This window comes from Echeneis naucrates, chromosome 3 (genome assembly GCF_900963305.1).
Source record: "Echeneis naucrates chromosome 3, fEcheNa1.1, whole genome shotgun sequence".
NCBI lineage: Eukaryota > Metazoa > Chordata > Actinopteri > Carangiformes > Echeneidae > Echeneis > Echeneis naucrates.
In genome coordinates this window covers 38,807-52,626 of record NC_042513.1, presented here as the reverse complement: position 1 = coordinate 52,626, position 13,820 = coordinate 38,807, and the positions used below count along the sequence as shown (strand labels likewise).

Genomic DNA, 13,820 nt, shown 5'->3' with positions numbered 1-13,820 from the left:
TATCTCACTTTGAAATTTTGCAAGGTGATGCTGCTTTTGGTGAGGGGGGTCACCAGGTATGTGCTGGCCACAGTGATGGAACACCTACAAACTGGATTAATGCTGGATGAAGCAAAGGGTAAGAGAATGAAAAAGATTTTTAAGTTATCCGTTGGGTCAAAGTAAATTCTTTAAATACAGTTTAAACAGGGTTGTACCCCAGTGACCCAGTGAATTCTACCTATATATTTGGATTTCCCTCTCTGTCTCACGCTACCTTATCGGCACCCCTTCTCTCTCCATCATTGTCCCTTCTCTTCAAGAATCTCTTTATAAACTTGTCAAAGCCTACTGTTTTAATATTGGTGTTTTAAGATTCTCAATAGCAATTACTGACCCCGATATTGATGTTCTTATTCATGTTACATGTTGTTATCAATATCATAATTCAGAAGGTTTTGTTCTCATCATATCAAAGTTTAACTTAAATTTTTCTTCATTAAATATGTGAAGTTTTTTTTAAGTGGATGGATTGCTGATTAAAAATCAAAGGCCTTTTTTATCTCAGGAGTGAAGACTCTGCTCTTTTAGGGTGAGCAGGATCACCTTGTGCCGTCCACCTCCCGGGAACTGCAGGAGAGTGACATTTTTGTGGTGGCAGGTCGTATATTAGGTCATTGCTTTCTAAATGATGGCCTACGTCTATATGGCCTAAGCCATGCTGTGACCCATGTCCCGTTTGGGGGATTGCCAGAGACGGCAACCCTTATCATTGAGGACTGTGTTGATCACAAAGTCCGCGAGGTTGTCACCTTTCAGTTGTGCTATCTATGTGTTTAGATAATTGCATGTCCACTTTTTTCTCTAGTTCTTGTACACTGACATTTGTCTGCAACTGTAAATAAATCATATTGACTGCATTTTCAGAAAAAAGTAATTCAAGTTGTTACCAGGGATTTTTATGCATACGATTGTATGTTAAACCTATTTACCATGTAAATAATTTCCAGTGTGTTAAATCAGTGCAAAGTCATGGCAAAGGTTGGCCTTTTAAATTTCAACTTGTTTCATGTGAGCACAATTTTAAACATTGGCTAGACTGATCCCTAAATGTATTACATTACAATTGTCTTTCATCAGCTAGAAGGAACTGAGATCCTCCAAGAGGAGGAAAAATCGAAGGTGCTTGCCATAAGCCTGCCCTGGGATCTGCCTGGTGTCACATGAACAGTATGGCATTGTGTACTTCTTTTAACTGAAGCTGGTCTTTCACACCTGCTGAGGTAAAACATTTATTATTCTGCCTGCTGTAAAGTTCTTGGAAGGACCACCATGCAGATCAAGCAGCTCAAACGGGGATTGAAAGAGACAGGAATCTGTGAATTTCTAAGCTCCAGGCCAGATGTTGTTGCCTGTTTTTTCCCAAGGGCCTCAGAGTCAGAGATGACACCAGAGGTAGAGTAAATGAGTAGCTACTTTTATAAATGTAAAGCTGATATTGATATATAAGATAACTGCATGACAAAACATATGGCTTATATTACTCTGAGTAGAATCAGACTGGCCTGACAAGGGAATCCCCCCCCCCCCTAGATGATTTTAGACAAGATTGTCTGGCCAGAGGAAGATCATTTTGATGACGATGTCTGTACCCTTGAAGAACAGCACAGGGCTTTGGATTTTCTCCGCCTCTTCATTGAGACAGGTAAGAGTATTTTGAGATTTTTGTAACATTGATGTGTCAACTTAAGATTTATCTTGTCATCTATTTTTTTCTAGGTACTTCCAAGGAGCTTAAAATTCTTATGCAATTCTGGACAGGTTGGGATGTTGTTCCTCAACACCTTGATGTAGAAATGGCAGAGATCACACTTCCGCAGTCGTTTACATGCTTTTTTACTCTAAAGCTCCCCAAAGACACAGACAATTTTGATGCATTTCGCGGAAAGTTGATGGCGAGCATCTCAAGTTCATATGTTGGCTTCGGCCAGTATTAGGGAAAATGTATAATCAGGCCATAATTGGCTCACCCACTGTTCATTAAACTTTTTTTTTTTTTAATAGAGGAAAGTGTTTGTTGAGCAGGAAGTTACCTTTTTTGTATATCCATGGCCTAATGTTTATTTTGGAAACTTTCTTTTTATTCAAGTTCTCTTTTATTCATAAAAAAAACAAAACCTCAATGTAGAGATGGTACACATAATGTTTTACTTTAATTTTAACTTTAATTTATTACTTACCACTGTAGGTATCATTAACTCAGCTGTCCACTGTGAATGTATTCCTGAAAGCCCACTTTAAAGTTACAGAAATAGACTGGTAAGTCCAAAATGGGTTTTAGAATCACTGTTTTTAAAATGTCTTTGGTATCAGTAAATGTACTGTCACATCAATCACAACTGACACATCAGATTGCCACTCCAAAGTCCAGTTATTTCATGTAGGATGGCAACTGTCTCACTGTACACATTCAGCACATTAGAAAAGGGCACACGGGGATCTGGCAGCTACTGAATTTCTTCGGGAGTCGAGGCCTGTGGCAGCTGCACTTCAGGGACTGGGACAACCTACATGGTGATGACCATATGGACACTCCCAGTCAATTCTCTATTCTGTGTCTGCCTGACGTGTAAAAAAAAAAAATATTGTCTCTTAAAGCAGTTGTCACATAAACCACTAGAGAATTATGTCAACAAGTTTGAAGCAGCTAGTCCTAAGTATAACTAAACATGCACACCTACATGGCTCATTTAGAGGTGTTGATTAGTCATTGTCCCTCACGCTGGTTTAGAGTCCATAACTGAAGTGGTGACCGATTTCTTTCAGTACGCAGTGTGTGGTGATTCCACCTATCCTTGAAGAACTCAAGGTGACTCTGTATGTGTGGCAGAAAGCTCCAGTGCAGTGCATAGATGTGGTCTATAATGTGGTCTATCTGGGTCAAGTATATTGCAGAAGCAAGAGTAGAAGAGGTCTAATACTCACGCCATAACCTCTCTCCTTGAATTTAAACAAAAAAACACAGTAAGCTTTTGAAATCACCAAAGATTATGAAATACTGTCAAGGTTGGTGCTTATTTATAGAAAGTTTTAATGCCTTTGGTTGTACGTACTTCTCCCGGTAATGTGGGAATTGCGGTTCCCTCCTCTGTGTGACACCATATATCGTGGTACTCCAACATTTTCTCCCCCTTTATCAGACCTAACACTGTTGAAGCAAGTTTGTTGGTGGCAGCACAAAGGTAGACAATTATACAGCTTTTGGTGGTGTCCTGTTTTGACAGATGGAGAGTTGTGACTCTCCATCTGTCAAAACAGGACACCATCAAAAAGCAGCAGATGGCGAGCCACAACTCTCCATGGAGAGTCCATATATGTGAACAGGCAGAAAGTTTGCTTTTATATGTGAGTTGTAGCCTCTACTAAGCCAAACTGGGGCAGTTATACACAGCTTTGATTGCTGTGGCAGTCAGAAGTGTTGAGGGGGTAGCATATGAGTAACCACATAATTCATTGTAAAGTCATACAACATGCAACTGTCATGGAAACTCACCTGATACCATGCTCTGCCATTCGACGGTGGAGTGTTCTCTCGCTCACATCAAGCAGGTGGGCTATTTCACGGACTGTCAGACCTGCGAACAAGTAAGTCTCCACGGCTTGCATGGAGCGCTCCAGCGATGGACCAACTTGTTCACTGTCACCAGAACTCGCGACTTGAATGTTTAAGACGACTTCACACAAGTTCCTGTAAACTACAGGGTCAACCTCCGAGTCTGTTGTTTAATGTGTGTTAATTAACTGCTCCAACATTGATTCCACCCGGAACAGTAGGTAATCCGGGGAAGCATTATCAGCAAAATCCGAAAAGAAACAGAGCTCTCTCGAGATTGTAGCCATGTTTACTGCCATTGAGAGTTGTGTGGCGATTTCCTCTTGCTGTGGATGTTGGCAGGCATACCTCTTCGATTGTCACATGTCGATCAACCAATAGGCCAATAGTTCAACCCAAGGCACACTTAAGACCGCCCCCTCATTTGAATAACATTTCCTTCTGCATTTCATGCTGACATTGTCTGCAGCATAAAATAAATAAATACGAGAGCAGAGTGCTTTTATTTATTTATTAATATTTAATTCTATTTATAATTTTTTTTTAATTTATTTCCACTTTTTTTTAAATTTCCATTTATTTTTAATTTTGGCAGTTTTGGTCCTCCATACAAATAGTCCCTCTTTTTATCTCCAAGCTCTAGTTTTGGTGTTGGCCTAATGTTCGATTTAATTTTTAGTTGCTGCTGGAAAGGAAGTTTTGCAAAATAGTTTTTTGGCAAAAACTCCAGAAGCTGCTAACGGCTGCCTTTTTTTTTTTTTTTTAACTTTATTTCTTTATTCACAATTTACAGATTATGTCACACTAACATTTAACACAACCTGAGAGCTGTTTCACATATGCAAAAAACACAAAGTCATAGAATAAATTCATTTACAAAATCTGACATAAACCTTTGCATCCAATAAAAATTATATCATAAAAACAAATTAAATAATAAAAACAAATTAAATAATAAAAACAATAATAATAATAATACAATATCATTGTGTCATCTCATAAATACATACATTTAAGCATAAATTTCATTAAATGCCAAATGTTATCTAAAAATTGCCTATTCTTTCTATTTTTAACCAGGGCTAAGGATTTATAAAGTGAATTAAGTTCAGCCAAAAACTGAGGAAAGGTTGGCTTGGAGGCTGAAAATTTTTGCGTATGAATGAAATATTTCCCAGATAAAATGAAGAAATAAACTAAATACTGAAGAGATATGTTCTTATTTTCATAATAACATATAACCTCTTTCAGGGAAAAACAGTATGACATGTTAACATGGGTGAAGATATGAGAACACAAGTCTGACTAAAATTGCATTGTGACATTACATTCAAAAAACAGATGGTTCAAAGTTTCATCAGCATGCCCACAAAAAACACAAGAGCTATCCACATCCATGAACTTTTAAATGAAAGAGTTAACAGGATATATTTTGTGAAGAATTTTGAAATTAGTTTCTTTTACTTTATTATGAATACAGTATTTGTGAGGTAAAAGCTATACTTTTCCCCAGTCTATGTCCTCTAAATGAGAGCGCCAATATAATTTTCCTCATGGAGAGAACCTCTTTTTAGCTTGAAAAAGAAAATGTTTATTGTTACATTTCTAGTCTTGTATGTTGATACCATTCAAAAGCAAAGCAAATGTGCCCTCTGGTCTAATTCTTTCACAGAAGGATAAGTGACTTTTCATTAAATTAAGTCAGCCAGAAGGGATTGGTTTTATCACTGAGTGGTATTCTTTGAAAGGCATAGGAAAATTATGACGAGATATAAAACTCTCATAGGAAATAGATGGAGATGGTAACAGCAAAGTTTTTTTTCTTTTTTTTTTTTTGATTAGGGTTAGGGTTAGGGTTAGTGTAAGTCTTAAACAATTTGGATTGTGGATTAGATTTAAGTCCTGTAACACGAACTGTGCAGCCGAAATCGCTTTTGACAGGTGTTGTTTCACTCATTTGTTCCATGTTCATACAAAACAGACTAGATATTATTTATACTTCTTTCAAACCATTTGGAATAAAAAGGTGACTTATTCCAGGAAAGAAGTGATTGCTGATGAAATTTAGACAGCATGGCTGGAGGTTTGTGAGGTGAGTAGTTGCAAGTTCAAATAAAAGCAAGCCCACCAACTTTTTCAAAATTATGATTGGGGATGAAGAACCACAATGAAATTTTGATGTGTCAAACATCTTTTTAACCAGTTGATTTTAAAAGTATTTATAATATCAATTAAATTAAGCACTTCAAGACCACCTTCCGCTCTGCAGTGAGATAGAATTTCATTTTTCAGTTTGTGTGGTTTATTTCTCCAGATGAAGTCCAGGAATAGCTTGTTAATTACTATAGCAGTGGTATCATTCACAAAGACAGAAAGAGATTGATAAACAAAATGAGAGATGCCTTCAGCTTTCGACAAAAGGACCCTGCCGTATAATCTTAAGTTTCTTTGAAGCCAAAGGTTAAAGATATCGCTAAGAGCTATCCACATCCATGAACTTTTAAATGAAAGAGTTAACTAACAGTCATCACTGAAAGTTAATAGTTCATAGTCAATAAATCTTATTTTATAACTTCCCTGGAGATGTACAGTGTGTAAGAAGCTTACCAAACTTATCCAATTGTATGACTCTTCTCTTCATCTGCCAGAGCTTTAATCAATGTCTAAATGGTCAATCTTTTTACCCCTTTTTCCTAGGAAGGACGCCTTTTTGCCTTCTTGAATATCCCCTTCTCCTGCTTTCATTCTCTCCCTATGCTACTCAGTGCCTGCAGTATTTAAAAATTGGTATTTGGGGATAATTTTGGTTAGGGTTAGGGTTTTTTGATCTCTGGGCAGCAAGGCAGCATAGTGGTTAGCACTGTTGCCCCCATAATAAGAAGGTCACGGGTTCAGTTCCCGGCCTGGGACCTTTGCATGTTATCCCTGTGCCTGTGTGGGTTTTCCCCGAGTATTTCCATTTCCTCCCACTGTCCAAAGACATGCACGTGTGGCTTAACTGTGACTCTAAATTGTCTGAATGTGAGTGTGCATTCACAGAATCCCAGTTCACATTGGGTGAGGTACACCCTGGACAGGTTGCCAGTCCATTGCAGGGCCAACACATACAGACAGCAATGAACAACCACTCATACTCAGACCAATTTAGTGTCACCAGTTAACCTAAATACGCATGTGTTTCTGTAATATAGTTAAGAAGTTTCATGTTAAATTCCAGTAAATGGGAAAACTATGCCATCTGCTGTTAAAAATATGTACCTGCATCAGGGAGTAATAGCAAAGGATTGTGGGTAATTCTCAAAGTAACTGAGGATTTACTGAAGAGGTAACATGTTTATGTATGTGGGCAAAATAGTGTAACTTCCTTAAGAGTTGTGTATTTGGTTGTAAATTGTTGGTGTTAGATAATTTTTGCTCTGTGTTTTTGGAAGTTACTTCTTTGTATTTATGTTTTCTTGCCACTAAAACTTTATACCTTGCTAACAGTAACACAGTGCCATTTTTCCAGACAGAGCATGTGGAGTTTTTGCCCACAAGAGAAGCTGACTGCACTGATTGTTGCTTGTCACAAATGCAGGTATGATACAGTGTATTGTATAACAGTGTCATAGCATATATGACATGCAGATGAGCTGAGGTTCTGTGTTTTGTAAGTTTGTAAGTTGATTGTTAATGTAGCATATAAAAATAGGTAACAGTTCAGCGTGACAGGTCTGTAGTTTATTCTGTTTATAGTCACTAAAATTTCTCCTGGTAGACATAAGAGAGACATTTTCTGTTTTATTTCACTTGTTTTGTTTGCATAATTTGAGATCCACTATCAATCACAGTGAATGCATTGTAGTTGTTTACTCAAGAGACAGCGCATGCACTGTTTGCCCACAAGAGAAGATGACTGCACTGTTTGTTGTCCTTTGTTGCAAATGTAAATGTGGAATAAACCTGCTGTTACCACAAGCCTGAGCCACTCCAAGAGGTTCTTTTAAACTGAAGAAGTCACACAGTTATTACATTCGGACGGTGGGAGGAAAATCTATAACTCCCTCTTGTTACGCAAAGAAAATTGAACTATTAAAGCCAGCTAGCTAGACACAGATAAGTATGGGATCCTGGGAGGTGTCCAAAGAAAAAATCCAAACAACCACAGGTTTTGCTCAGTGGCTTCATATAGCATAGAGCTTATCTTTCTAAATCTAGAAAGTTGTATATCAAGATCTTGTAGCTGTAGTATGTAGTAGATGCCGTGCCATAACACTTCATCCAGTGATATCATTTGTTTTTCTTACGTCCAGAATTGTGAACCTATTTGAATGGATGTTTTAAAACCTTGCCACAGTACTTGGTTTAAATTTGTGGCCATATCCTTGAATTGTTATTTTTGATGTATATATTATATTTATATTATATTTTGATACTCCATCCACACATTTAAACCACAGGCATTTGATTGTGAGCGTGCGTTTGCGTTTGTGATTTGGTTTATGATGTATCCACACCGATGGCTATTTTTTTTTTTTTTAGCAAAGGCTTAATTAACTTTTTCAAATATGAAATAATAAAAGAAGTAAAATATGTTTTTTTTTATATGATCCTTCATTTGTCCCGTAATTTTATATAAAATTATATAATTTTGCATCGCAGCTTTGAAAATTTAGTCATGGCGAGTCGAGCGTTATGGGTCACGTGCCACGTACTCACGTACTCGATACGTTACGTCATTGCGTACTGAGTCCGGACTGACAAGGTCGTAGCAGTAAGCAGAATCGGCAGGAAACGCAGACATGATGTCCCTCGCAGCCCGGTCGGGAACTTTTTCCCCATATATGCAGGCCACTGCCTTCACCGTGGCAGGGCCCCTGAAGGCACTAGTCCCTGGTGTCGTTGTGAAGGAAGAGAAGATCTTGTTGAACCCGAAGAAACACTTTTTGTGCCGCGAGTCGCTGAATGGTCAAAGCCCAAAGACCGGGCATGCCGTGACTGTTAGCATTAATGGTGAGTGTGCTACTGGTTGTGTTAGCATTAGCTTAGCAAGCTAAAGCACTTTGAATTTGTAATGTGAGCACGGAACTTCGGCTTCGAGGATCAACCGGAGTGGCCAGAAATCTGCAATAACAATTTGAAAAGCCAAAGACATCGAAGTGTGGATGAGATATTGATTAGCCAGCAGCAGACAGGTCGTGTTTAGTAAACAGGCAATGTGCACCAGTAGATAGAAACTGTCCAAACATCCTGTTTGGGGCATAAATGACGGTTTTCACCTAATGAAGTGATCGTTTCTCAAAAATTTCGCTTGATATTTATATCTAGGTCACACGACTTGGTTCAGGTTTTCTGCCATGGTTTAGTCAGCTTGATCAGAAACCGTGATGGTTGCCAGTAGAGTAACTGCATATTATTTACCGTTGGTTTCAATAAAAGGATTATAGAAATTCATCAACCTAGCAACAACTATTGTCTGTATGCTGGTAATGAGGAAATGCTTTAAATATGTTTTGGGTGTCACTCAGCAACTTTTGAAATGTGTTATCCCTCTAGATACATTAGAATATGGGTAGAAATATAATCAATGTGTAATCTTCAGAATTAAGTTTTGAACAATAAGAAATTGTCATATTTGTTGCAAAAACAGATATAATATGCATGATAATGAATGTAGTACCATTATATTTAAATATTTCATTAGAGATAGACCAATGTGATTTTTTTTTTTCAGAGCCGATAAGTAATATTTGGAGCTGATATTCATTTGCATAAAATGGAAAATATTGGTGTCACAATTTTTAATAATACAGCATATGTTTATTAAACAGCTCATCAGTTTTGCAACACATTAAACACTTTTTTTTTTTTTTTTTTTTCGACAGTAGACATCTTTGTTTAAAATTCTAACAAAAAATGCAGGAAGCTCCCACAACTAAAGGAATGTCTTTTATGGTTAAATGAAAACCTGAACAAATAAATAGCTCCCTAAAGTTTTCTGCAGTAAATAAAGTTTTTCTAAATTCCAATATAACTACTGTTAATATTTCACTTATCTTTGCTTTAAGTTCAAACTAAAACAAAAAGTGCAGGGTGTTCGCAGAGTCAGCAGCATTCCTTATAAAGTTAACTGAAAACTTAAATAATTTTCCGCCAGGACACCTAGAAAATGAACTTTTTTGGCATCATGCAACGTTTGTAGGAATGAACGGGCCCCACCTCCGACACTGTATCCAGTTCCCTTCATACATCCATATTCGAAACATATATCTGCTCTCCATACCTTCTCCATTCGGCTTTTTCTAATCTCCACCGTGCGTATGAGAACTGTGCATGCACAGCTTTCACTGCTGATTGGCTTTTACCTGTGCCATGGCTCTGCATGTAACCAGAGAGAGTAACCAATTAAATGATACTGTAGGTGGGACAATGCTGGAGACAGCAGACAGAAATGCATGACTGCATCAGAGCCAAAATAACCCAGCCATTGATTTAAAAAAAAAAAAAAAAAAAGAAGGGGAAAAAAGGGCCAATGTCTATCTTTCTTGTCTTTATTCTGAATAACCAAAAAAATCCTCATAGTGCTTCTAAAAAAAAAATAAAAATAAAAAAAAGGTATGTGAACCCTTGAATTAATGACCTCAACAAACCTAATTGGCGCCAGGTTTTAGGAGTCTCGTAAAGACAATGAGTAATCATCAGTGACATTGACTGATGAAAAACCCCTCTGAAAAACATGTTCTTCTTTTGCAGAACAAACTCTAAAAGTTTTTTTAGAGTTTGTTCTGCAAAAGAAGAACATGTTTATGTGAGCCATGCCTTGCCAAAAAGAGCTTTCAGAGAATCTACGATCAAAAAGTGTTGATTTACATAAAACTGGAAAGGGTTACAAAGTGATTTTAAAGACTTCACCGGTCTTCAGTTTGGCAAACAATCTACATATGGAGACACTTTGGGACTTTTGCGACTCTACCTTTTTTTTTTATTTTTTATTTTTTTATTTTTTGTCTGTCTGTTTAGGATAAACAATTGTGGCAACACAAGCGTTACTAAGCTAAGTTTCAGCTTCTCCAGCTCCACTCTGAACCAGCAGTTTTCTTGCTGGTCTACTCACTTGCCTAACATCACTGACGATACTCCAGGAAAACAGAATCCAACATAATGTAGGCAAAATAGTTTGTGCTGAGTGAAACTGCATTAAAAGAGAACCAGAGGTAAGCCAAGTAAACGTCTGTCTGAACTCTAGCTCATACACCCAATGGAAATCTTGCACCCACATTATCCAAGTGGTTATTTTAAAGACAGTTTCAGACTGTCTATCTTGAAGAGACATCTTTAGCTCATTCCCATGATAGCAGATTCAGAAACGGATATCACATTTTGTTTACTCATATGACCTATGGCCTATATATGAATGACCATCAGAAACGTAAAATATATTGTATAAGAGTCAAGGCAGTAAAATATAAAACTAATTTTAGGCTTAAAACAGACAATTCTGTGCCTTCATAGTTTTCCGGGCTCAGTAACTTAGTAAGGTTCTGATCCCCTCAGGCCCAGTGCAAGTAGATCCAATGTTATAGCCATTTGTGTTCACGCCATTGAATGATCGTCATCTTCTGCTCTTCAGGCTCCGCTGGAATTCGATTTGCCCACACAGACATCAGGATGCCAGACTTCTCTGACTACAGGCGTTCAGAGGTGCTTGACGCAAACAAATCGTCCCAGGAGAGCAGTGAAGCTAGGAGAGCCTACTCTTACCTGGTCACTGGGGCCTCAACCATGGTGGGCATCTACACTGCCAAAACTGTGGTCACTCAGTTTGTTTCTTCAATGAGTGCCTCTGCTGATGTTTTAGCCTTGTCTAAGATTGAAATCAAGCTGAGTGACATCCCTGAAGGCAAGAACATGACTTTCAAGTGGAGAGGCAAGCCGCTGTTTGTCCGTCATCGCACAGAAAAGGAAATAGCCACAGAAGCTGCAGTGAACATCGGAGAGCTGCGAGACCCTCAGCATGACAAGGACCGGGTCATCAACCCAAGCTGGGTCATCGTTCTTGGAGTGTGCACACATCTTGGTTGCGTACCCATAGCCAACGCAGGCGATTTTGGTGGTTACTACTGCCCCTGCCATGGGTCACACTATGATGCCTCAGGCCGCATTAGGAAGGGTCCTGCTCCCCTCAATCTGGAGGTGCCCTACTATGAGTTTCCAGATGATGACACAGTGGTGGTGGGATAAAGGATCCACACAAAACTGAGATCACATTGCACAACAGTTTTCCCTTGGGCAGCGGCATATTCAGCATATGATACACGAAATGTTGAGGTGTTAATGTATTTCATGTTTCACTGATTCTACAGGAACCTACACTAATGAGTAAGAACATGATTAGCAGAAGGGGGTCTCTGACAAGCCAGTCCAATGGCCTGTTCAAATGGAAATCATAATGTCACAGTCACTCAAGTCTTTAGACCTGGGAATATCACAGAGCTGGATGTGCTGTGCTGTTAGATGTGAGTGGTTGTCATGCTTTTGCTCGTCAGTATGTGAGTCAGGCAGTGAATGATTTATGTTTGGCATCCTGAATTTTCATTCAAACTTTTCACCTAATAAAAATCTGTAGCAGATTTTAGATCATTTTAAATGTAGAGGTAAAATGTGATGAACCTCGAGTTACTGCTCCTCTAAGCAGCCAGGAGCAAATCATGTATTCAAGTGTGGTTAATAAATAATTCTAATTTGGCAGCCTGCACACAGTGTCTAACCTGCCTTTACTTTTATCACTGATGTCACATCACGTTTAACATATATCTGTAATGTAAGCTGTGTCAACAAGCAACCACAGGTGCTATAAGAGTTAATACGATGTTAATTACTTGCGAGAGTGGCACACGTCAGTCACCTGGTCAGAGTCAGAGGAGTGTCCTGGAAAATAGGGCAGCGACTTAACAGAGAAAGAGTTGGCTTACTAGCTTAAGAAAACTAAATGGATTTTAGAAGTTAAATAGACGTTCGCAGTGACGCTCACGTGGGTAAACTAACTGATAGCATTTAAGCTAATATCGACACGCCGTGATGTATCAACTGCTGGCTGCATTTTCAGATGAGCTTGTTAAAATATTTCTCTGAGAAGGACAACTGAATGAAGATGACACTAGTCATGTATCATTAGCCTTTTACTGACTCATAAATGATGATGGTTAAGTAAAAATTGTATTTTAATGTTCACACTTGTAATCAGATATGAGTGTAAATTATCTAACGTTACTCAAAATTTTAATGTTAATAATACAATTGTAGTAGAAAGTTAACATTTGACAGGGAGGAGTAAAGGAACAAAGCGAAGGAGAGAATAGCACAGCAGCGGGAGAGTTAAATCTGCAGTCAAGTGTCATTTGCTTACGCCACCAAGCCCTCACGGAGGGCCTGCCCCAGCTGCTGAAAAAAAAAAAAATCCTTGAGGAAACACTAGTCATTCCTATGATGCTGGTTATCAACATGGTAAATCATGCAGAGTTTGCCCCTTCTAGTTAGCAGTACACACACATAAAAATGGTAGAGTTACAAGCATCTTTCGGCGGGGTAGGGGTCTTCAAAATATACGTTTTTACTTTCTGCCAGATGTCCCGTCAATCTGCTGAGACGGGATCTTGTGTTTGTTGAGAATTGCTTTGATCTGTACCGGGGAGAATCTAAGATCAGAGTTTTAGAGGTGCTGAGCAGGCAAGATAAATTTCACAGTTTTGTACATTTTAATGCAATTTTGAACCATCATTACCACATTTGTGAAACAAAGGAATAACAGATTTCGGGCAGAGGAAACACTGTGAAACCAACAAATATAAGAAAGGTTATTTAAATGATGAGCTACAGCAAAAGAGGAATGGATTGGAATCATAAAAGAAATGTGTAACATAGAAAAGCAGACTTTATCCCTGAATCTATGTGTGGCTCCCAATTAGTCTCACTTGCGGCTGTTTGCGCTGCGGTGCCACCTGGTATATTAGTCCTGCTTTCACTCGAACACTCAGATCTGCCTGACATCAATTTGGTGAGGACTCAACTCGCGCAGTCTGTCAACTCCAGTTGACGGCGTGAAACAATTTAGGTGTTGGCTGAGCCGGTGTGCAGTGGTTATGGATTTGAGGGAGCGTGGAATCTGTTTCGCTTAAGCTCCCTTCACTTGGGTAAGACCAACAGTACATACCTAGTATATGCTAAGTGTAATTGCTGTATATTAAAATGG

The 13,820-nt window shown here is 38.5% G+C and overlaps 1 protein-coding gene across 1 annotated transcript; it reads left to right on the top strand.

The window, feature by feature from the left end:
- Window positions 1–8,338: 8,338 nt before the first annotated feature.
- On the top strand, window positions 8,339–13,097 carry uqcrfs1 (ubiquinol-cytochrome c reductase, Rieske iron-sulfur polypeptide 1). Its single transcript, XM_029498026.1, has 2 exons — window positions 8,339–8,584; window positions 11,202–13,097. The coding sequence occupies exons 1-2, from the start codon at window positions 8,374–8,376 to the stop codon at window positions 11,810–11,812; spliced, it is 822 nt and encodes a 273-aa protein (XP_029353886.1). The 5' UTR covers window positions 8,339–8,373; the 3' UTR covers window positions 11,813–13,097.
- The last annotated feature ends 723 nt before the right edge of the window (window positions 13,098–13,820 follow it).